The 20,804-nt window shown below is 40.6% G+C and overlaps 4 protein-coding genes across 5 annotated transcripts in view; 2 read left to right on the forward strand and 2 right to left on the reverse strand.

Annotated features, from left to right (window-relative positions):
• Nucleotides 1-729: 729 nt before the first annotated feature.
• Nucleotides 730-5,205, reverse strand: aldh7a1 (aldehyde dehydrogenase 7 family, member A1). Of its 2 annotated transcripts, none has more exons than XM_035647204.2 (2): nt 5,055-5,205; nt 730-3,131 (listed from the first exon to the last, which is right to left on the reverse strand). In XM_035647204.2, the coding sequence occupies exon 2, from the start codon at nt 3,124-3,126 to the stop codon at nt 1,498-1,500; it is 1,629 nt and encodes a 542-aa protein (XP_035503097.1). In that variant the 5' UTR covers nt 3,127-3,131; nt 5,055-5,205; the 3' UTR covers nt 730-1,497. The 2 variants fall into 2 exon arrangements, with proteins under 2 accessions (XP_035503097.1, XP_035503098.1); XM_035647205.2 differs by lacking the exon at nt 5,055-5,205 and adding an exon at nt 4,270-4,439.
• actl6a (actin-like 6A) lies at nt 5,157-13,784 on the forward strand. The gene is made up of 14 exons (XM_035647206.2): nt 5,157-5,337; nt 6,745-6,821; nt 7,201-7,375; nt 9,455-9,555; nt 9,834-9,931; nt 10,080-10,174; nt 10,714-10,820; nt 10,949-11,038; nt 11,179-11,240; nt 11,446-11,560; nt 11,712-11,792; nt 12,256-12,351; nt 12,557-12,643; nt 13,097-13,784. Exons 1-14 carry the CDS (start codon nt 5,313-5,315, stop codon nt 13,175-13,177), a joined length of 1,290 nt encoding a protein of 429 aa, XP_035503099.1. The 5' UTR covers nt 5,157-5,312; the 3' UTR covers nt 13,178-13,784.
• Nucleotides 13,785-13,880: 96 nt separating this feature from the next.
• mrpl47 (mitochondrial ribosomal protein L47) lies at nt 13,881-16,683 on the reverse strand. Its single transcript, XM_035647211.2, has 7 exons — nt 16,520-16,683; nt 15,779-15,930; nt 15,559-15,619; nt 15,380-15,476; nt 15,115-15,245; nt 14,390-14,485; nt 13,881-14,255 (listed from the first exon to the last, which is right to left on the reverse strand). The coding sequence occupies exons 1-7, from the start codon at nt 16,651-16,653 to the stop codon at nt 14,144-14,146; spliced, it is 783 nt and encodes a 260-aa protein (XP_035503104.2). The 5' UTR covers nt 16,654-16,683; the 3' UTR covers nt 13,881-14,143.
• Nucleotides 16,684-17,550: 867 nt separating this feature from the next.
• The window catches only part of ndufb5 (NADH:ubiquinone oxidoreductase subunit B5), a 3,655-nt gene continuing 401 nt past the window's right edge, over nt 17,551-20,804 (forward strand). Inside the window, exons 1-5 of the mRNA XM_035647212.2 lie at nt 17,551-17,806; nt 18,483-18,565; nt 19,240-19,306; nt 19,396-19,457; nt 19,785-19,891. Of these exons, the coding sequence (XP_035503105.2) occupies nt 17,566-17,806; nt 18,483-18,565; nt 19,240-19,306; nt 19,396-19,457; nt 19,785-19,891 (560 nt within the window). The 5' untranslated portion in view covers nt 17,551-17,565. The remainder of the gene's footprint in view (nt 17,807-18,482; nt 18,566-19,239; nt 19,307-19,395; nt 19,458-19,784; nt 19,892-20,804) is intronic.

Below are 20,804 nucleotides of genomic sequence, written 5' to 3' on the forward strand. Positions count from 1 at the left end.
TAAAGAGACAGAGTTCATTTCTTCCACATTACAGTTAAGGACATTTTAAAAAGCGTTACAGAAATGACCTGCTGCTATCAGACAACCATGTTGCACTGCTTCGTTCAAGGACGGTTGCATGGTAAAGCAATTGGCCCACCTGCCACTTGTTTTCCACAAAATCCAGTATATAGTTACCATGAAATAAGAGTGGACACAGCTCTGTTGTCAGGAATAAATTGTGAGAGGAATTTCTTACAGGGATTTCAGGGTCAAGGAGAGCCGCCCTATAAATCTATTTAAATGCTAATTAGAAAAATAAAGTCAGTATATGGGAAAACCATTGAGTGCATGTAGAAAAAAATTATTGTAGACTTTTGTGAATTAATTTTAAGCAAAAAGCGTAATGCTGTATATATATATATGTTCAGGTATAGATCATATAAAAACATGTAATATTTCTGTAATGGATTCAACTTATTTTCCTACATGTTGGTTTTGACTCCAATACATTTTTCCTCATTTACAAATTTTCAAATCAGTGTAAGAAATGTCTGGGATTTAATATTACAAATTAAAACAGAAATTCATTTTATAGACACATTTTCTCATCTGTCTTTATCTTCACTGTGTCTGTACTTATTGTTTGCCGAAATCTGCAGCTTGGATGATTTGAGTGATGCGTGAGAGAACAGATGATAAGAAACTGCCAAACAGCAGCTAGGAAAGAAAACATAGACCAAGGCCATATATAACCAAGAAGACTTTATTGTTATTTGATAGTCTGAAAAGTACATTGTGACTCTCTCTTGAAGGTCGCTTTAGATGCAAAGTATAGTACACGGATCACTGCATTTACACCAGTTACTCTTGACTGATCTGTTCATATAAATGCTATAATAGAGATGCAAACAGGTGTTTTACAGCTACCTTAAATTAACCAGGATTGTTTTTTTATAATCTTGGAAACTTTCATGATTTTTTCCACCTAGCAGTCTGTGATAAAAGGCTGTTATTACTAGAATGACTATCTTGCGATCTTAAGCGTCTCTGTTCATATAAGATCTACTGTATTGTCAAATCAAAAAGGACTTTTGCACCTTAATTGACTTGTATACTAAATTCTACCTTGTTAGTTATGTCGACTTCAGATATTCTTCCAAAATAAAGATTTATTTTTATACCATATCAAGTATGTGTTACAGTGAAGTAGCACTCAAACTGACTTTAAGGGCTTGTAGAAAAGTGCACACCAACATATTGGGGAAAAGAATTTGACCTTAAACACAACAATTTTCAAACTTTAAATTCAGGATTAATCTCAAAAGCCATAACCACAAAAACAGACTTGATAAATAACTAATGAGACACTAATTATATTATTTTTTTCTAATTAAACTGACCTTGCAAAAAATGCAAAAAACGAATGCCTTGAATTTGTTAAGCAATACTTTGTCACCAACATTTAGTGTTATCCTTCTGGGCAACGTTGAAGCTTAATTAATCTATTTCAAGTCTTCACTCAAACTTGATTCCTTGTGCCAGAGGAAGATCCTTGCTGTAGTTTATTGTGCACGTTGAACGCCTCATGTACTGCTTCCACGAGTCGCTGCCGGACTCTCTTCCACCTCCAGTGTGTTTCTCCCCGCCAAAGGCTCCTCCAATCTCAGCTCCACTTGTAGGAATGTTGACATTCACAATGCCGCAGTCGGATCCTTTGGGCCCGAGCCAGCGGAAAACCCTGCCCATATCTTTGGTGAAGATGCTGCTGGACAGACCCTGCTTGACCTCGTTGTTCCAGGCAAACGCCTCCTCTTCTGTCTTGAATTTGAGGACGTAGAGGATGGGGACAAAGGTTTCTGTGTGGACGATGGGAGCATCGTGAGCCAGCCCTGTGATAATGGTGGGCTCCACGTAGTGTCCGGGACGGTCCATCACCTTTCCTCCACAGACCACTGTGCCGCCCTGTTGTTTGGCCTGCTCAATAGCTGCCAGGTACTGATCCACACCTTGCTTGGTGTGCAGAGGTCCATACATGGTGCTGGGATCCCAGGGGTCTCCAATGCGTACTTGTTTGTAGGCCTTGGTGACCCTCTCAACCACTGTGTCGTGAACGCTCTCGTGTAGAATCAACCTCCTGGTTGTGGTGCAGCGCTGGCCAGCAGTTCCCACAGATGCAAAAACAGCAGAAGGCACCACAAGATTTAGATCAGCATCCTCGAACACAATGATGGCATTGTTTCCACCAAGCTCCAACAGGTTGCGACCAAACCTTTCCTGCACCATCATGGCCACCATCTTGCCAACATTGGTGCTTCCAGTGAACGACAGCAGATCAACACGCTCATCCTTTGCCATGGCGGTACCGATATCAGCGCCTCCACAGGTCATGGAGCAGATTGCACCGGGCAGGTTGTTCTGCTCCAGCACCTCAGCCACGATTTTGGTAACTGCAACACTTGTGAGAGGTGTGGTAGGAGCTCCTTTCCAAAGGCAGACGTTGCCACAGGTCAGAGCGAGGGCGTTGTTCCAGCCATACACAGCCACTGGGAAGTTAAAGGCAGTGATGATGCCGACAAGTCCAACTGGGTTCCACTGTTCGATCAGAGCATGGCCTGGTCTTTCTGAGGGCAAAATGGGCCCGCCAATCATTCTGGACAGACCAACAGCGTAATCACAGACATCAATATATTCCTGAACCTCGCCCACGCCCTCAACATAGATCTTGCCCATTTCCAGTGACACTAGGCTCCCAAGGACTTTGATCTTCTTCCTAAGTGCATCACCAATCTGCCTCACAATCTCCCCTCTTTTGGGAGCTGGAATATCTGCCCAGATTTTCCAAGCCTCCTTCGTCTTCTGGACAGTTTCTTCATACTCCCCCAAAGTAGCCTGGGTTACTCTGGCAATCGGCTCATTGTTGGCAGGGCAGTAAGACGTGATGACCTCCCCGCTACCTCCCCAGCTGCCATTGTAAACGCCGGGATTGTTCTCGGACAGACCAAGCTCTTTCAGCCAGGCGTACTTGGGCTGGTGGATGAGGAGACCTGACATGGCTGCCGTCTGCTGACAGTGGACAGTTGCAAATTTATTCCCCAATAGGAGACTGCTTTGCCGGGCAAAAGTCAGAGTGAGGCAGCGCTGCATGGGTGCTGGAAGCAAAGAAAGTTAAAAATTTATTTCACGAGTTTAAAATGTTTAAGAAACATTTGCAGATAATCGTTAACAGAACAATGTTTTTTTTTCCACCTGACAATTATTACGAAAAGCATTCTGAATCAGAGAATGTTTTTGAACCACATAATGTATGAAAATGACATAAATGATTAAGCTATAGTCAAAATAATATCCCATAAAGTTTATGTTAATCAAATATTACTCGACAAATCATTTTAAGTCCAGTTCTGTCAACTGCTGTTTCCAACTTCAAAAAAGAATGTTGAAAGATTTAAGATTCAAAACTTTATTGCCATATCAAAAAAGTTGATTGGAATTTGTCTGAGTGAGGACACCCAAACCAGAAAACAGAATACACACACTTGAGATACATGAACAAGTATGAAACACACACATAAAATCCAAGCCTTTAAAAAAATTAAACTAAATAAAGTGCATTAAAAAAAACACTAAGCTGTGTAACAGTCCCCAGACACGTGTTCTCCAGGGAGTAAGAACAGTAAACATGTGTTGGCCAGAGACAGTTGGTATAATAAATAGAACGTTTAAGTAAAAACATCTTCTCTTTGAATTCATGTATTTACGAATGAAACTATGAGTGTAATAATCAATTAGCCAGCTAACAAGATTAACCTTGCTGCAACTATTTTAATGTTGGGTTAAACATGTGTCCTTCGATTAACACAAAATGCAAAAATATTAACTGAAAACAGTTCATCCTATGTGTATATTTGCACATTTCGATAAGTCACCAATTCTCTTGGTTTTAGACTCAAACAAAAACAAAAAGGCTATTTAAAGAGGTCACCTTGGGTTCTGGAAAATGACATTGAACAGACCAATTGAGAGATTACAGGTTAATTAAATAATGATAATAATTGTAAATTCTTTATTGCAGCCCCAGTCGTGTCAGCTGGTTATAGTGCAATGCAGGATGTAGTACAGCTGCTAGTACAGGTGCTCTGCCTCTCTTCTGTGACTAAGAGGAAAATACTTTTATGAAGTGATTTCTCTATGAATACATATATATGCATAAGTACAGAGTAAGATGTCTCATTAACTTAATATCAAACACACAGTAGCTTTATATCAAATATACAGTTCTTTGCAAACCTTTGAGTTGCTTTCGTCCCAAAATCCTTCTGCAGTATGACAATGAGCCCAATCGCAGCCCCAAACTAGTATTTCCAGCGAAAGAACAAGTTGTTCTGCAACAGATGGTGTGGCCTCCACAGACATCTGATCTCAACACCAGTCCGTCTGAGACTACATAACGAGACAGAAGTTCTACCCTACATGTGCTACTTTAAAGGGTGGCCACACCAAATGTCACACCAAAATGTGGATTTCCTTGAGTTCCCCCCGCCATATGCTGCACAATAAAATAAAATACAATAAAATCTATGCATCGCCATATTTTTTAACGCATCCTGACTTTTAGAGGCTACACTTTTTCGACAGGGCTGTAAATGCAGGTGAAACCTCTCAATAGTTCAATATTGGGGCTTGCGCAGGCGCAATCAATCCAACATTGGGCCACCACGAGGCTGTTGCAGCCTGACTCCTTGTTTGTGCGACAGAAGTGGCACACTCAACACCGACGGTGTCACTGACAGGGAACCAAAAATACTTAAGTTTGATTTTGTATCAGTTAAAATCCCGTTCTGCGTGTTATATACTGATTATTATGTATATGTTGGTCTAAATTAGATTTATGATGCGAGTGCAGAAACTTTTGGCCGAGAACCACGTCCGAACGACCGTGACTCAAGGTCCTGCACTTTACCCCCACTAACACCCGCCTGTTGTTAGAAACCCTGCGCCCACACCACCCTGCACTTCAACTTCTGAAGGAGTTTTAAAGAGAATCCCTGTATGTTGTGAGCAGTTTAACTCACGTTGATGTCAGGTTCACAGTAGCCACGTCCGCTCCTCGGCATTGAAGGAAGTCAGCTTGCTCGAGGACTTCTCTAAACGGAAGTAGTGCCGCTGTGCTGCGCCCTGATTGGACGGCGAGCTCGACGCAGTGTGGCGCCTGCTTCGTTACACCGATCCATGCTAACTGAGCCCCTTTGTTGTGATTGACCGTTTGGCGGCTGCGTTTCTGCCGTAATATCATCTACACTGGCAAAGTTGCTGCTGCGACCATTTAGAGGATGAGTGGCGGCGTGTATGGAGGCGGTGAGTGAGACCTTACGGTTCAAATAAAACGAAACCGTTGTCCACGTTGTCCCGTTCTGTAGCTTTAGCCTGCTTCGTAGCTAGCTAGCTACGCTAGCTGTGCTAACGTCTCGCTCCGCGAAAAAAACAAACAGTTGAAGCAACATTGTTGTTGACATTTTCAGTCGCTGTGCGTTTAAGAATATATATGAATGTATTATCCCCTCAAATACATCATGCTGTTGCTTAAAGTCCGTTTGTCAATGCAGCAATCACGTGAACATACCTCGGTGCCGCTAGCGAGCTAGCAAGGAAATGAATGAAAGTGGGCTTGTCGAGCTCCTGAACGCAGCCCGTCGTTTGTATAACGTTAGTGTTAAATGTAGCTTTCTTAGAAGTGGAGATACATGTGTCCAGGTATCCCACGTGTCCAAGAGGTGACTCAATCATAGTTACTCCTTTTGTAAGTGAATCTGCTGCAAGTATGCATCGTTCATGTTGTTGCCATTGCTAATAATAACTACCCTTATGATTAAAAACATACATTAATATTAGTTATATTCAGTAACCTTTTACTTATGCACACCAGTTCATTAATGGTTCCATTCAATACCACAACAATGTAGCATATGGTGTTCAGGCAACAGGACATTAGAAGATAACCTCAAGAGTGACCTGTGTGGTGAACTGGTAAAAGTTGATGGAAGAAAAAATAATAATAATTCAGTTCACACAGAATCTTACTTGAAAGGTTTTGATACTATTCACCAGATACATACAGAAGAATCAGTTGAGGTCCCAATACAGAGCATGATACTTTTCTAACTTCATCAATTACTACAATTCATTGTAAAAATCATTATCAATCCATTTGATGTGTTAACTGGATACATAATGGCTCCTGCTGTTTGAACTCATGCTTAAAGAGTGTACTCTGTACAAACAACTGACTTTGTTTGTTTGTCTCTGGTCTGTTAAGCCTTTTGAGACAGTTGATGAAATGCATGATTTTCAAAGTTTTCTTTAGGTTTAAATGCTTCAGTTTTGTCTTTTCTATGTGTTAGTGATTATTGTGAGAATATGAACATTTGGTGGGTGAGAGAAAATTTGAGATAAAACAAAAACAACCATTGTTTGAGTGACTACACTCTACTGATTATGTTAACCGTAACTCAAGAAAAAAATGAATGCCATTTGTCATTTTAGAGCCCGAACCTAAAGAAAGTAAATTTTACTGAGCTTCCTCCAGGTGGATAATTGGTTCACATAGAAGCATGTATAAGGAAACAGACTAAATAAAGACATAACTGAACAACTGATATTCCTAATATGATGATATCATAATTTCATCCCTAGCCATAATAGTTGTGAAAATGCAGTTTAAATACAGTTTAAATCAGATTCATGACACTTCTTTCATTTCTGCAGATGAGGTGGGAGCTTTGGTGTTCGACATTGGCTCTTATTCTGTAAGAGCTGGCTACGCAGGAGAAGACTGTCCCAAGGTAAGTGGATAACTCAGATGACCTGATTAACTATGTGTCTTTTCTGCCTCTGTGCATCTTCATCTTCCTTCTGGGGGAACGTCAATGTCAAGAAATGAGGTGCTGTCACCCTGGAGACAGACGGAATAAATTGAGTTCAGATCATTCTGGACCACTTGCTTGGTTTTGATTTATCTGCTTTGAATTCATCTGCTCTTTAGGTGGAGATCTAGATTGTAAATATGATTTTGACGAGCAAAGTGTCAGAGATGGATACTCATTGGCCCTCAGCAGACTGTACTCTCATTAGCCTGTGTAATATTAGTCTTGTCACTATCAGGAAGCAAAGAATGTGTCGTGACGAGGCAATTGTGTCCTGTTTTGTCATGGCTCGGTTCAGGCGGACTTCCCCACGGTGATAGGTGTGACTCTTGACCGGGAGGATGGCAGCACGCCCATGGAGACGGATGGTGACAAGGGCAAGCAGAGCGGCACCACCTATTACATTGATACCAACCAGCTGAGGGTACCCAGAGAAAACATGGAGGTCATGTCCCCACTCAAGAATGGCATGAGTGAGTGTTTGTATTACAATTAGTGCTAAAAATTTCACCTCACCAAAAGAACATTTTTTGTTTTTTTCTTTGCTGTGATGTCCTAGGTTGTGGATAATAATGAGTGGAGAGAAATATCACATACAGAGTCAACTTGGTTTATATTCTGATACAATAGACAGATGATGTTTCCAACTATTTCCTACTATTTATATGCAGTCCTGAGAAAGGACTCATGGGTTGTTAGTGAGTGTACGGCCCTGTTTTTGTTGTCATGGTCTGTGACAAACCCGAGCTATGAATATTTAGTCTCCTCTGCTTGATCCATATCAATAATTGTACAGTTTTGGTCTCACAATCCACTTTGTAGATGAACTCGTCACAGTCGTGACTGACATATAGTTGACTGCTGCTCGTCATAAATATTAATGAGGTTATTTAAAGACCAAGGTAACTCATTATCATGGGCTCTCCCATCTAGTGTCCTCTTGATCCCAGGCAAACCTCATTCCATCATGGGTTCAATGCCATGTCTGGTGACCCGTGTTCATATTTTCATCTTCAAATTTGTACTTGTAATTGGAGATTTAATGCCCAAAACAAGATGTGGGTCACATGTCCAGAGCTGTCCTTGGTACTGAAAAGTTGGGCAGAAATCAAGTATTCTGGAAAAAAAACAAAACAAAAAACCCAGTAGTTTACAATAAAAATTATTTAAAAAATGACATTGATCGGTTTTCAAAATCATTCTGTAGAGTTGACACACTTTCTAATCGGTTACTAAATGAGTTGGTCAACAGAAATTTATTCTGCAGCTATTTTTCAATTAATTATTTTTCATCGTCTTTCTAAACAAATAACTCACAGTCTCTGGTTTGCATTGCTTTTCTTATAATAATAGTAATAACATTCATAGTAGTTGTAAATTTAATTGAATATTTTAATTAGGTCTATTAATCTGGAATATAATAGGCAGATTGATGAACAATGGAAAACAATAAGTATTGCAGCCTTCTAGTTCTGTCAACTGAGTTTTCTCGTGATCCAACACAATAATATGATATAATAATAGTTCCAGGACTATTACAAACATTTAAGTCTAAATTCTCTGCACGTCATCAGCGACAATCGCTACATTTTCCAGTGCTATTTCATTTGTCACCTCAGAAGTATCGGCGACAGCAGATGTACAGCAGTCGCTCTGGTGCACTGACCCAGCTGATGGTGCTCATCAGAATCAGGTCCAGCTGAGTTTGGCTGTGAAGCTATTTAGAGATGAGTGTGACACCAATCTTAATTGCAGCAGAACGGCACCGTGGGACCACGGGTCCCTCAGAGTGCTGACCTGGAACATTGGTGCCTGGTGCTCAAATGATTGTCTAAAAAAGCTCATCATCGCTCTATTTTCTCCGCCATCTGACCCGGCAGTGATGACGAAAGATGCATGTTTTTTGTGATGGAGAGTTTTATTGTAGATCTCTACCTTAAAAAAAAGCCAATAACTATTGTGTCGCTGCTTTGTTTTCAGGTAAAGCATGTCTTTAGCTTGTTAGTGTAAATAAATGAACGTCTTTCCATGTGTGAAGAAAATAGAGCAGCATTGACCAGTCAATTCATCAATTAGTCAATCAACCAAAAAATGTGAAAGTACCAGCAATTATCTTGATAGATTTAGATGAATCTTTTTTATTTTCAAGCTAAAATCACAATCTACCACCTTGTTTCTCTGTTTGACTGAATAAACTGAATATTTGTGTTTGTCAAATAAAGTAAGCCATTTTAATATGTTTCCATGTACTGTGGGAAATTTGCATTTTCCACCATTTTCTGACAAACTCAGGGCAAAAATGATTAACCCTAACCCTGATTAATACAGAAAATGATCCACAGATGAATCCATAATAATAAATGATAATCCTTAGTTGCAGCCCTAGAAGAATATTTTATGTAGGTTTCCACCAGTAGCTGTACACCAGCTCCAAAAACTAGACGTGGAATCTGAAAAAACTTTCTGATAACCTCAGGTTTTTGCCTCTGTTAAAGCCAAAAGTAGTAAACCAGCAGTCGTTTCACCGGTGTTTTCTTCTGCTCTGTTTACAGTTGAAGACTGGGACAGTTTCCAGGCTATTTTGGATCACACCTACAAGATGCATTTTAAGTCCGAACCCAGTCTGCATCCAGTGCTCATGTCAGAAGCCTCGGTGAGTTAGCTTCACACAGGCCACATCTTCTGTAATTGTACAAAGGTCATATTCATACGTGTTGAATTTGAATATCAGACGATTTGTTCCCTCTGAAAGTTTCTTTTTAAAAGTCTGATTCCGATTTTAATATTTTGTAAAATACTAGCAGGTGATCTTTTAAATTAAGGTCAGGGGAGGGTTAGAAAGTCCACCAGCCTCAGGTCCTTGTCACTTCATGGAGAAATGTATTAATATTTGTTGTGCTGAGTGGGTTAACTTGTGTTCTGTCTCTGCAGTGGAACACAAGAGCGAAACGAGAGAAACTAACAGAGCTGATGTTCGAGCATTACAACATTCCCGCCTTCTTCCTCTGCAAATCAGCCGTGCTGTCTGCGTATCCTTTGCTGTTAGATACACGTCGTTCAATAGTCCCTCTACTGTTTGATAATGGTTCAATTTCTCTCATGACTAGTCTGTTGAACTAATACTGTATCTGTTGCTTGTTGAACTGCATTGCATTTCCTTGACTCTGCGTATCCAAGCTTTGCAAACGGGCGGTCCACAGGCTTGGTCTTGGACAGCGGGGCCACACATACCACGGCCATTCCAGTACATGATGGCTACGTCCTGCAGCAAGGTAAAACGAATCATTCATTGTGAAATAACTGATAATCTAATTTCAGATTTTACTTATGGATAAAAAAAACAGGGAGGGAATACAACATTTAGAAGATTAATAATATTAATAAATAAGTGCGATTTATGTTGCCATCTACTGGTTGGAACACGCATCTCAGACTTTCCAGTCCAGCCAGCGGTTACCACAAATATTCAGTTATTACATGTTTCTGTTAATTTTTGTTGGACAAGAGGAATTTTCAGTAAACAATGCAAAGCTGTAAATCGAATAGTTCCAACCTTTCCTTGTGAGCGGTCCGGTTGTAGAACAGCTTAATGCCTTTGTGATACAAGGCTGCAAAGAAACAAAAAAAGAGGAGAGTGATTCAGCAGTTTGCTAATCTGAAGAACCGGCGATCTCTAAGGGCGCAATCATGCTCACGGTGCACCAAGCTGAGAAAGTTTAAACAAAGTTACTGTATCATAAGGAAACAAGGTGGAGATTTCCTATGTGTTCCTGTACATCGTGAGTCATGCATTGTTCATTTTCTCTGACAGGCATCGTCAAGTCGCCCCTGGCTGGAGACTTCATGAGCATGCAGTGTAGAGAGCTGTTCCAAGAGTTAAATAATGAAATAATCCCTCCGTATATGATTGCATCAAAGGTGAGATTTACTGAAGTCAAACGGACACTTAATTTTAATGAGGTTATAACATCTGAATTAAAAGGGTCTTCACAGTCTGCGTTAGGGTTTAATGTCACCACCCTTCAGAAGAGTGTTTGTCGTTCCAGGATGGGGTTCGGGAAGGAGCTCAGCCCAGCTGGAAGAAAAAGGAGAAATTACCTCAAGTCACCCGCTCATGGCACAACTACATGTGTAATGTAAGCACTGGACTCGTGTACGACCACATTCAGTATCACCAACTCGTTTGTGCTGAGCTGTAATAAGACTCCGTAGCTTGTTACTACATATTTTATCTTCTTAAATTTGTTTGTCAACTAGTTTGTCTTACTGTTTGCAGTGTGTGATCCAGGACTTCCAGGCGGCTGTGTTGCAGGTGTCAGACTCCCCATATGATGAACAGTAAGACAGTTATTTTTAACTTGATGAGAATGTGTCGATTACTTTCTACCCCTCGATAGTTTTTAGCCACAAGAACAGGACTGGTTTGAGCCACCTCACAAACACAGCAGCACTTCTTCACAAGGTTACCAGTCCCTGCTGGAAAACGGGAGTTTGGAGTTCATTAAAACATGGGTGGAAGTTTAACCCTCCCTCTCCTCCACAGAGTGGCTGCACAGATGCCCACAGTACACTACGAGCTGCCCAACGGCTTCAACTGTGACTTTGGAGCTGAGAGACTGAAGATCCCTGAGGGCTTGTTCGACCCCTCTAATGCCAAGGTGTGTGCTTGCTCAGCTTGCTCCACAGCTAACAGCCGTGATGGCTAAACATAATTTTCCAGAGTTTCCAAACGTGTGGCTTTCTGGTGGTTTATGAATCGATTGTTTGTGCGTGTGATGTAATGCTTCAGTTTGTGTCTAATCACTTCAGGGCCTGTCTGGAAACACCATGTTAGGAGTCGGCCACGTGGTGACGACCAGCGTGGGAATGTGTGACATTGACATTCGGCCGGTGAATAATAACATTTTTCGTTTTCATGACGACTTTGTTTACTGTTCATTTCATAACTGTAGCTAATGCTCCTAACTGGAATGGATTTCCAATATTTTAATTTGTGTATTTTTTTTTAACTTATTTATTCTTTGAGGTAGAAACCAATGACAGGTTCATCATTTAAGGCAAACTAGCACCCAACACAGCTTTGACAATACCTTACATTTTCATTTAGTCAACAGCTGAATGAAACACCCATTCTCTGGGGAGGATTCAGAGCAAACCACTATATGAGAGATTGCTCATAGAGGTAGATTGGTTGCCTCTTCGTAATATAACTATAGGAATGATTACATTTGTCAGTTTGACGATGTTAACAAATCAGGGTATTTCACAGCCTGAAAAGATGTAGTCAATGTGTCTGTGTGCTGCTCTTCAGTTTTTAACATTGATTTTAAAAAGGAACTTTGATTTGTTGTAGGGATTGTATGGCAGTGTGGTGGTGACTGGAGGAAACACGCTCATTCAGGGCTTCACCGACCGACTGAACAGAGAACTCTCCCAGAAAACCCCTCCGGTAAGTTAGTGCCTCCTCTTCTCTATACGTTCTGATTAATATTAGTAATATGCTGCAAATTCAAAACACTGCCCTGTTTGTTCGAAAAATTCCTCTGAAAGAGACTTCAGTTCTCTAAGAATTTAATTTATGGACAACTTGTTACATGGTGTCATCTTCATACTATTTCCTACCAGAGTTGAACGTGTGTGTCTGTGATTTGCAGAGCATGAGGCTGAAGCTTATCGCCAACAACACGACAGTGGAGCGTCGGTTCAGCGCCTGGATAGGAGGCTCCATCCTGGCATCGCTCGTAAGGACACAGCTGTTAAAACTGTATTGAAAGAACGCTTCAACAATTTCAAAACTTTTATCTTTATGACATAAGTTGTTGAGAGAACGGAAAGTGTCTCACACACTGATGCAATTTAAAATAAATCCTCTAGAGTCTTGGCTCTCAGACCATCAGACTACAGCCAGTGTTAGCACAGGAGCATCATGATATTCATACACAAATATATTTAAAACAAATCAGTTATTCTATAAGAAGAACAGTGGGTATATACCCCACTGCATGTGTAGGTTATGTTTTAAAAAAAAAAAAAAAATCTAACACCCCAGTTATGAAATAGCAAAATACAAGAGAACCGTCAGCAGGTCATACACCCCCTTCTCTCGAAACCTTTGTCTTAAGTTATGTGCTTGTGTTTTTATTCTGATTGCAATGAGGATTTGTTCAAACAAAAGCACGTTCTTGCTCTGCCAGGGAACCTTCCAGCAGATGTGGATCTCCAAACAAGAGTACGAGGAGGGAGGGAAGCAGTGTGTGGACAGGAAGTGCCCTTGACCCGTCACCGTTTTTGCCACAAGCTCAGCATCAGCAATCCTTCACCATTGACCCCAGACTCAGGAACATCTACCGAAGTCTATCACTTGTTTTGTATGATTTCTTTTTAATACCGAGTTGATCCACATGCCTGTCTGGGATTTGTTGTAGATATCAGGCAAACATCTACAATATAAACTGTCACCATGAAGAATTTTTTATTTTTGTTTGTCATAACTGTGAGTTTGCCTTAACGTTAGATTGTTGCAGTTTTGTGGAAACCTTGAGATTTTAAAGTCTAAACATTTTTTATCACACTGGGGACAATTGCGTAAGAAACAAATGGCTTCTGCAGAACACTGACGTGTTTTTAGGATCTGTATTTGGAAGAACAACCTTAGTTTGGGGTGAATGTCTTTTGTTCATAAGCCTCGTTTTTTTTCTGTGTAGTAAGTGAACTCATAAGCAAAGGGCAGCCAGCTCGTACCTGTGCTTAATGACGTGTCAGCTCATAAATCTGTATTTAATTTTCACTTTTGCTTGTCATTGGCTACAAGGTCTTTTAAAAATAGTCATTTTTGTTAAATGATTTTCTGAGTGATGAAATAAAGAGTACTGTAAAATTGTTTTTATTTGTATAAAAGCCTGGTGTGTGGTTGACAGTCATATGCTAAAGTTTATCCAAGGTCACGATACTATATCCATAAGCCTTGACTCAAAACACTGAGGGAAATAAGGACTTTATTAACAAGTATGAATAAAGTGATCAATGTATGAGTATTGGGTGATGTAGCACAGTTTATCCCATAGGATTAAATAACTGCACGACATATAAACCTATACTTGTATACTAGTTTCAGACCACTGTCAGTTATTTGAATTGACCTGACTCAGATATAAGTGCAGCCATTTAAACTTAGCAAATAAAACCTTTAGAGAGCATTGGGTCTGAAAAATGTATTATCAGCGAAAAGGAAACCGGAAATTTTATGATGAGGAAATCTTCATTTGAGGAAACTTCTCCCTTAGTTTGGCCTGAGTTTTCTTCTCCAGGTTTGCTTTCTTGGCCCTTTCCCGAAGGTACTTCTCTATACGCAGCCTGAAAGACAGAAACGTATTAATTAAAAAAAAAAAACGAATTGTTAAAAGGACAAATTTTATGTGATGTAACTCAGGGTTACATTCTCCACGTGCTACACTTCATTTAAAATTGAATTCATCATACTGTCTTACCTCAGGTGTGGTTGGACAAAATTTGGTGTGTAGAACCTCTTTCGCTTGTATCTTTTATTCATGTACCAAGGACATGCATATTCTTTGAATCGATACCTGAGGGGGGGGGGGAAAAAAAAGTCTACAGCTGTTTTCAGACATAATCTCATGAAATTGTTTAGAAAATTGTATCCAGACATTTTCAGGAGTTTGCCGTTCACATACAAGTAATGCAGCAGGGGATTGTTCATTCACACCAAAAGGAAAAATAGCTGTGAATCTTCCAGAGATTTTCCTTCTGTATTGTCACATGGGCTCACTCAGCAGACATTTTACTTCGGGGTTGGCAGGGGAAGTTAGAGAAAATGCCCAGCTCAACATACAGTCCCTCCAGAAAAGTTCAGGAAAATGTAAGGACTTAAATGCATGTCTGAGAGCAGTTCATGTAAGTGATGAAAACCTGGCCCATTAGAAGATACCACATTCAGATTAAAGGACATCTACTGAAGGTCAGCTTTGCCTCTGCTGAATTAGCTATGTCAAAATCCAGACCAGGTTTGAATGACATAACTTAACTAACAGTATTTTTTTCAGTATCATTCTTATTAATTTAAATTCACAAAAAAATGTACACATCATAAAATCCACTCAGAAGAGTATTGAACGATTCAATTAAAAAGGTAATTTTAGAGTCTCTATTTTTCCTCTTAATGCATGGTTGACATGATATATGTATCAGCCCTCACCAGAAGACGTGTCCAAATATGTTCCTCCTCCAGTCTCCTGGTCTGGCTTTTTCCTGTCCAGTCTGCAGTAGACGCAAAGCCGTCTCCCTCTCAGTCACCACCGTCTCCAGCCTGATGATGGACCGCTCAACCTGGGAGGAGGAGGATTTATCTTTGCTTGTACTTTCAAACACAATACTGCAAGACAAACTCCCCTAGATCTGTCATATGTTACTGTCTATTTCTACAGTATTGAGTGAAGATGTCATCAGAGCATGGCACCAACCTTCCTTAATCTTTCTGGACTCGGCATCTGAACCCTTTGCCTTCTTGCTTCCTGCTCAAGTGTCAGCAGCATGTTCTTTTCTTTCAACAGCACATACCTGAGAGAGGAAGAGAGCGTTGCTCGCAGATGACAATTCTTTACATAGTGTGAAGCAGTAGTGTCATCTCTGTGGCCCTTACCAGAGTTTGTGTAAATCCTCATTGCTCTTTGTTCTCAGATGTTTGGCAGTCCACGGTGCACCTACAAAATCACAGCAAAAGTGTGAAAGGCTACTAATCTCTCCACAAAACTCTACCCTTACCAAAATATCTCCAAGAATTAGACTGATTGTTTCTCACTATGTCCACGTTAAAGCTGGAGACATGAGCACTATACTGCTACAAGAGTTGAGTGTTGTACCTGACTTCACTCTGGACTCTCCCCAGTTCTCAGGGAGGTCAAAGAACTCCTCCAGTCCTCGCACGCTGACGGTGGTGTGCAGAGCTCGACACTGACCCGCAGAGCTCAGCGGACTGCTGCACCAGGACGGGGCGATGAGAGGAGACGTTCCCCTGGTGGATGCAAAATAAACTCACGCAGTGAGGATTTGAAGACACATAACGCACCCTGGATGTCATTTAAACATGCATACTCTCCTGAAGATTGCACAGCTGAATTTAAAATGGTAAATATGAAGTCTCCCCTTCAATGAGCATCAGAGAGGATGGGGGGATGTCTCCTTCTTTCCTTCCTTAATTGCACCCCCCTGTACTTTGTGCCACAGCACTAGCTGTCATGCTTGTTATTCAGTAGCAACAAAAAAAAAAGACACCATTATACCTATATTGCATAAGAAATGTAGATATAATAATACCTGTCTATCAATGTCAATGAACAAACCCTACACATGTAAGCAGGTGGCCTCGTTAACGAATACCCCGGATGCTCTTATTCCTGCTTTTAAAGCGAGAGACTCCTGTTTCATCAGTGCAGAGACACGGAAGTGTTCACAGTCAGTGTCTACAACATGAGGAGCAGGTGAGTTGTAGTCGGTCACTTTTTACATGAAGAAGAAGAACCACGTCAGAGAGCGCTGACTCTACCGTCGCGTCGTTACCACACAACCACGTCCCCATTCGAACTCCTGCTCCAGCCTCTTACCTGTAAACGTGGTTCTGATATCTGGTCACATTGGCGGCACAGTGTTGAGCATTGACCGCAGTGGAGATCCGCAGGACATTTTGAAACTGCTTGCAAAGAGTCAAAGCGCGTCCTGCTGATGAGGACGCCGCCATCTTGACCGTAAACCCTCCCACACTACCCAGCATGCATTTCTCTCTCAACCCCCCCCCCCCTTTTTTTTATTTCAACATATGTATTTTGTTTTTTTTTATTTCACGGGATTAATATATGTTTATATATCTTTTAAAAATATCGTACGGTTATGAACAGTGTCAGCCAAATTATTAAATTAAGTTAAACTGGAATAAAAAACGCAACTACCCTGACGTCGTTGAAGTTAGCTTGCAATTCGAAGGTTAGGGGAAAATGTAAGGGACGACTGTGTTGAACCCCTTAAAATCCACTTATTGTTGTGAAAGGGTGTGTTAGATAATATCAATGTCAGAAGGCCACTTTTAATAAAACCTGTCCTTAACTTTGATATGATATGATAGGATTTAGTTTGTGTTCAATTGCCAGAAACAATAAGAATCATTGGGTTTTCATTACCTGGTAATAAAATCTTTATATCTACATCCGGAGTGGGTCGTCTTCCATGAAGTCATGCAACATTTGCGTTCTCACATACAGCCCCTCTGGAAAAGTTCAGGAAAATGTCTGGACACATTCATTACATGTCTGAAAGCAGCTTTAGTCAGCCCGGTGATAGACTGTCAACCTGTCGGGGGCCTTACCTGCCTCTTGCCCACTTTCAGCTCGGATTCGCTGCAACCCTACCACAACCCTCGAAGGATAACATCCATTATCTATGGATTATGACAAGTCCAGGTAAAGGGCTTTTTTGATCTAGGTCTGGATGGGGTAGTTATTTTAAAGCTTCGGATTTTTGAAAACAATCAGAAGTTTTATTTTTTTTAAAGGCTTTAGTTTATCTGGGTTAATCTAGTTGAGATTTGACAGGTCTACGTCAAGTGGTTTTCAATATAAACCTGGGGCTGCCCTTACCCTGCCCTTGCCTGACGAATATGAAACCAACTTCAGCGTCATCCTCCTGTGCCCTCATTAAAGATGGCCGTTTCGGCTTCACCTCGTTGTTAACGGCGCACACATACCATTGGTCGGAGCTGGGCTGTTCGACCATAGTAGCGATGGTGGGCATGAGCTTACTCCGGTCTGCTGCTGCTTTTGCAGTCAGACTGAGTCCTCTGAAATCTGGAAACACTGCGGCAAACTTGCTCACTAGAACTATCCCACGGGCGGATAAAGGTAAGAGGCTCCTCGGTGGTTCAAAAACCGGAGGAGCTCGACGCTAAACGAAGCCGTCTCTTCTCATGACCTTGCACCGGGACTCGGTAGCTTGTTAGCATGCTAACTCAAGCTAGCTGCTAACGTCAGCGCTGCTGTCAACAAAAAGTCAAAAACAATAATACAACGCTCTTTTAATTTCAGCCAGTGGTGTTTGATAACTGACACACGAGTTGTTTTACAGTGTTTGAATGATAATTTGTCTTCTCGGTGTAATTATGCCAAGTCAAAATATTGTGGTCTGCAGCTTTCCTGTGAAAAACCATAGTTTGAATTCCTCTTGCTTTCTGTAACAGCTCGAAGCTAAAATACTTTAGAAAATATGTTCATTTGTGAGATGGGTGTTTTTATTTTATTATAAAAAACACGTGACTCAAAAGGATGCACATCTAACATATTGCCACACGATCCTGTAAAGAATTAAATATGATAATAGCTATATTTAGTCATACAAATATGCAGGCAGAATGTGGATATAATGGGTCACCGAGTGTGCATTTTACAATCATACAACATTGAAGTGCAGGACACTGACATTAACCTTTGAAATAATAACATAATCTGTGACATTAAATCAACAACCAGAGTCATATTCTGTCCAGCCTCATGTATCAGCCGGGTGTTCTTTGTTTTACAGTGGCTGTCCGTTGGGGTCATGGAAAGAAAATGTTTGTCGTCAAGCCCACTGACTACTATGACAGGAGGTTTCTGCGCTTATTGGTGAGTACTGGAGAACCATCTCGTGTATTAAACCATGTCCGCTGCAGCTAAGAGGTTTTCCAAATTTGGGAGCTGTAGTTATGTTTCTGGTGAGATCAATCACTGCAGCGGTCAGTCTTCATGGAGAGTCGTGTTTCAATAGCCACGATGACACTGAAGTGGAGCCCTGCTCTACCTTCTTGGACAAGGATACTAAAAGCCTGCCCTGTAATGATACTCGAACGAATTCAGCCTTCCCAAAGATCTCAAAAGTTGTATTTGCATTACATTTCAAAACAGTTGAGATTTACTTATTAATAAAGTAACATGCACATTTTCACTCTTACTTTAGAGCATGTTCTCCTGCCAGTACTTTTACTTCACACATGAAGATGCACCAATCCAGAAGGTCTCGCAACGAGCTCAATAATAGAATTACCTTTCACTCTTGGATACATTATGTTACGTGGAGCGGGTCATAAGCAATGCAAGGGTCAAACACAAATTTCTGAGTATCAGTTACTTACTTACTTATTTAATGAGACAAAAGCCTGGCAGAAAAAGAAAAAAAATCAGCATAAAGGGACAGATATTCCTGATATGTTTTTGCTCGGTAAGTCATGCAATCTTTGACTCTACTCATGCGGAACAGTAGGACTTTCAATGTTTCATTTTGTCCTCATTTTTTTCCTCAGCAATTTTACTTCCTGCTCACTGGCATTCCCGTGGCTGTCATTATCACATTTGTGAATGTCTTCATCGGTAAGTAAGCCACATTTAAGTCTTTTAGTGCTGGGACGTTTGGATCGGTTGATAATATTTGAACATGCGCGTGTGGTTGTGTTGTGAAGGTGAGGCAGAGATGGCTGAAATTCCTGAGGGCTACGAACCGGAGTACTGGGAGTACTACAAGGTACGTCCTCAGCTTTTTCTCTCATTAACTCTTTAAGAAGGTTCTCTGAGTGCTCTGTGACCCGAGTAAACAGATGAAATCAGTCATGCAATGGGATCTCTTAAAATCTACAAGCAACGTTGCGAGTATATCATCATGTTACATATGACTGCGATTGTCAAGATTCAAATAATGACAGATCATTCACCGAGGCAGCCCTGTGATCACAATGGCGTTGCACTGCAACATGCAAATGTCACATGATCAGACTGAAATGGTTGATAATCCGATAGATTGTTTTCGTCAAATGCTTTTGCAGTAATTAAAAAACACTGTGCGTCATTGCAGCACCCCATCACCAGGTGGATTGCACGGACCATATATGATACCCCAGTGAAGGACTATGAAAAGATGATGGCAGTAATCCAAATAGAGAAAGAGAAGGCAGACATGAGGTGAGTCTGAGTATTGCTGTGTTATGTCTGTCAGTTGTGCTGCAGCGGCAAAAAGGCCTTCAAACTTCAGCAGTGACCGTAGACTTTTTCAAGTCTTCTTCAACACAGCACAATGTTCATTTAGTGAATTACGGTCTCAATGGATCATATTTCCTTGAATGAAATGTTTGGCAATGTAGCACTTCAAAAACAAACCACCTAACAGAGACGTATGATTGGTGATTTTCACAAGGATATGCAGTATCCAGCCAGGGGGTTCTGGGAGTACACAATGTAACCGATGAATAAGTTTATGAAGTGGAAAAACATACATCATGTATGCAGTTTATATATAAATAAATGTAGTTAGGTTCCCATTACATCATATTTTATTTTTAAAACCTGATGTAGGTCAGTCTGCATGATTGATAGATGAAAAAAAAGAAGCTTTGTAGGACATTTTAAACTTTCAAAAAATGCTAAATTTTTCTCATTTGACACAGGCTTGATACTTTTAAGATATTAAGTGTTTAGTGTTTTCAATGTGTCGAAGACATGACTGCCGTGAAAAAAGAGAGGTGGATTTGTTCATTCATCAAGCCCATACTTTTTCAAAATTCATATAATTAAATAGTCAGCTCGACTTAAATTTGAAGTCAGCTGTTTGGCCGGCAGCCGACTTTAGTAACTGTTAGCACTGTGCCATTGCATTGTTGTGTTGTCCAGAGATCTGTCCAATAATGCTGTAACATTTCTTTAGACTCCGTTTTCCATTAGCTTGATCAAGTATCTGAGCTCTTTTTAAATAACTAACAGGTTCACAAGCAGGTTTCCATTCGGTAAACGTATATGAAAAAAAAATCTACAAAAAAACACGTCTGAAAAAAAGACAATTCAATGCCATTTTAAAATGAAAACGTAATTAGTGTGGACT

The sequence above is a fragment of the Scophthalmus maximus genome, chromosome 13 (assembly GCF_022379125.1).
Source record: "Scophthalmus maximus strain ysfricsl-2021 chromosome 13, ASM2237912v1, whole genome shotgun sequence".
NCBI classification, from domain to species: Eukaryota; Metazoa; Chordata; class Actinopteri; order Pleuronectiformes; family Scophthalmidae; genus Scophthalmus; species Scophthalmus maximus.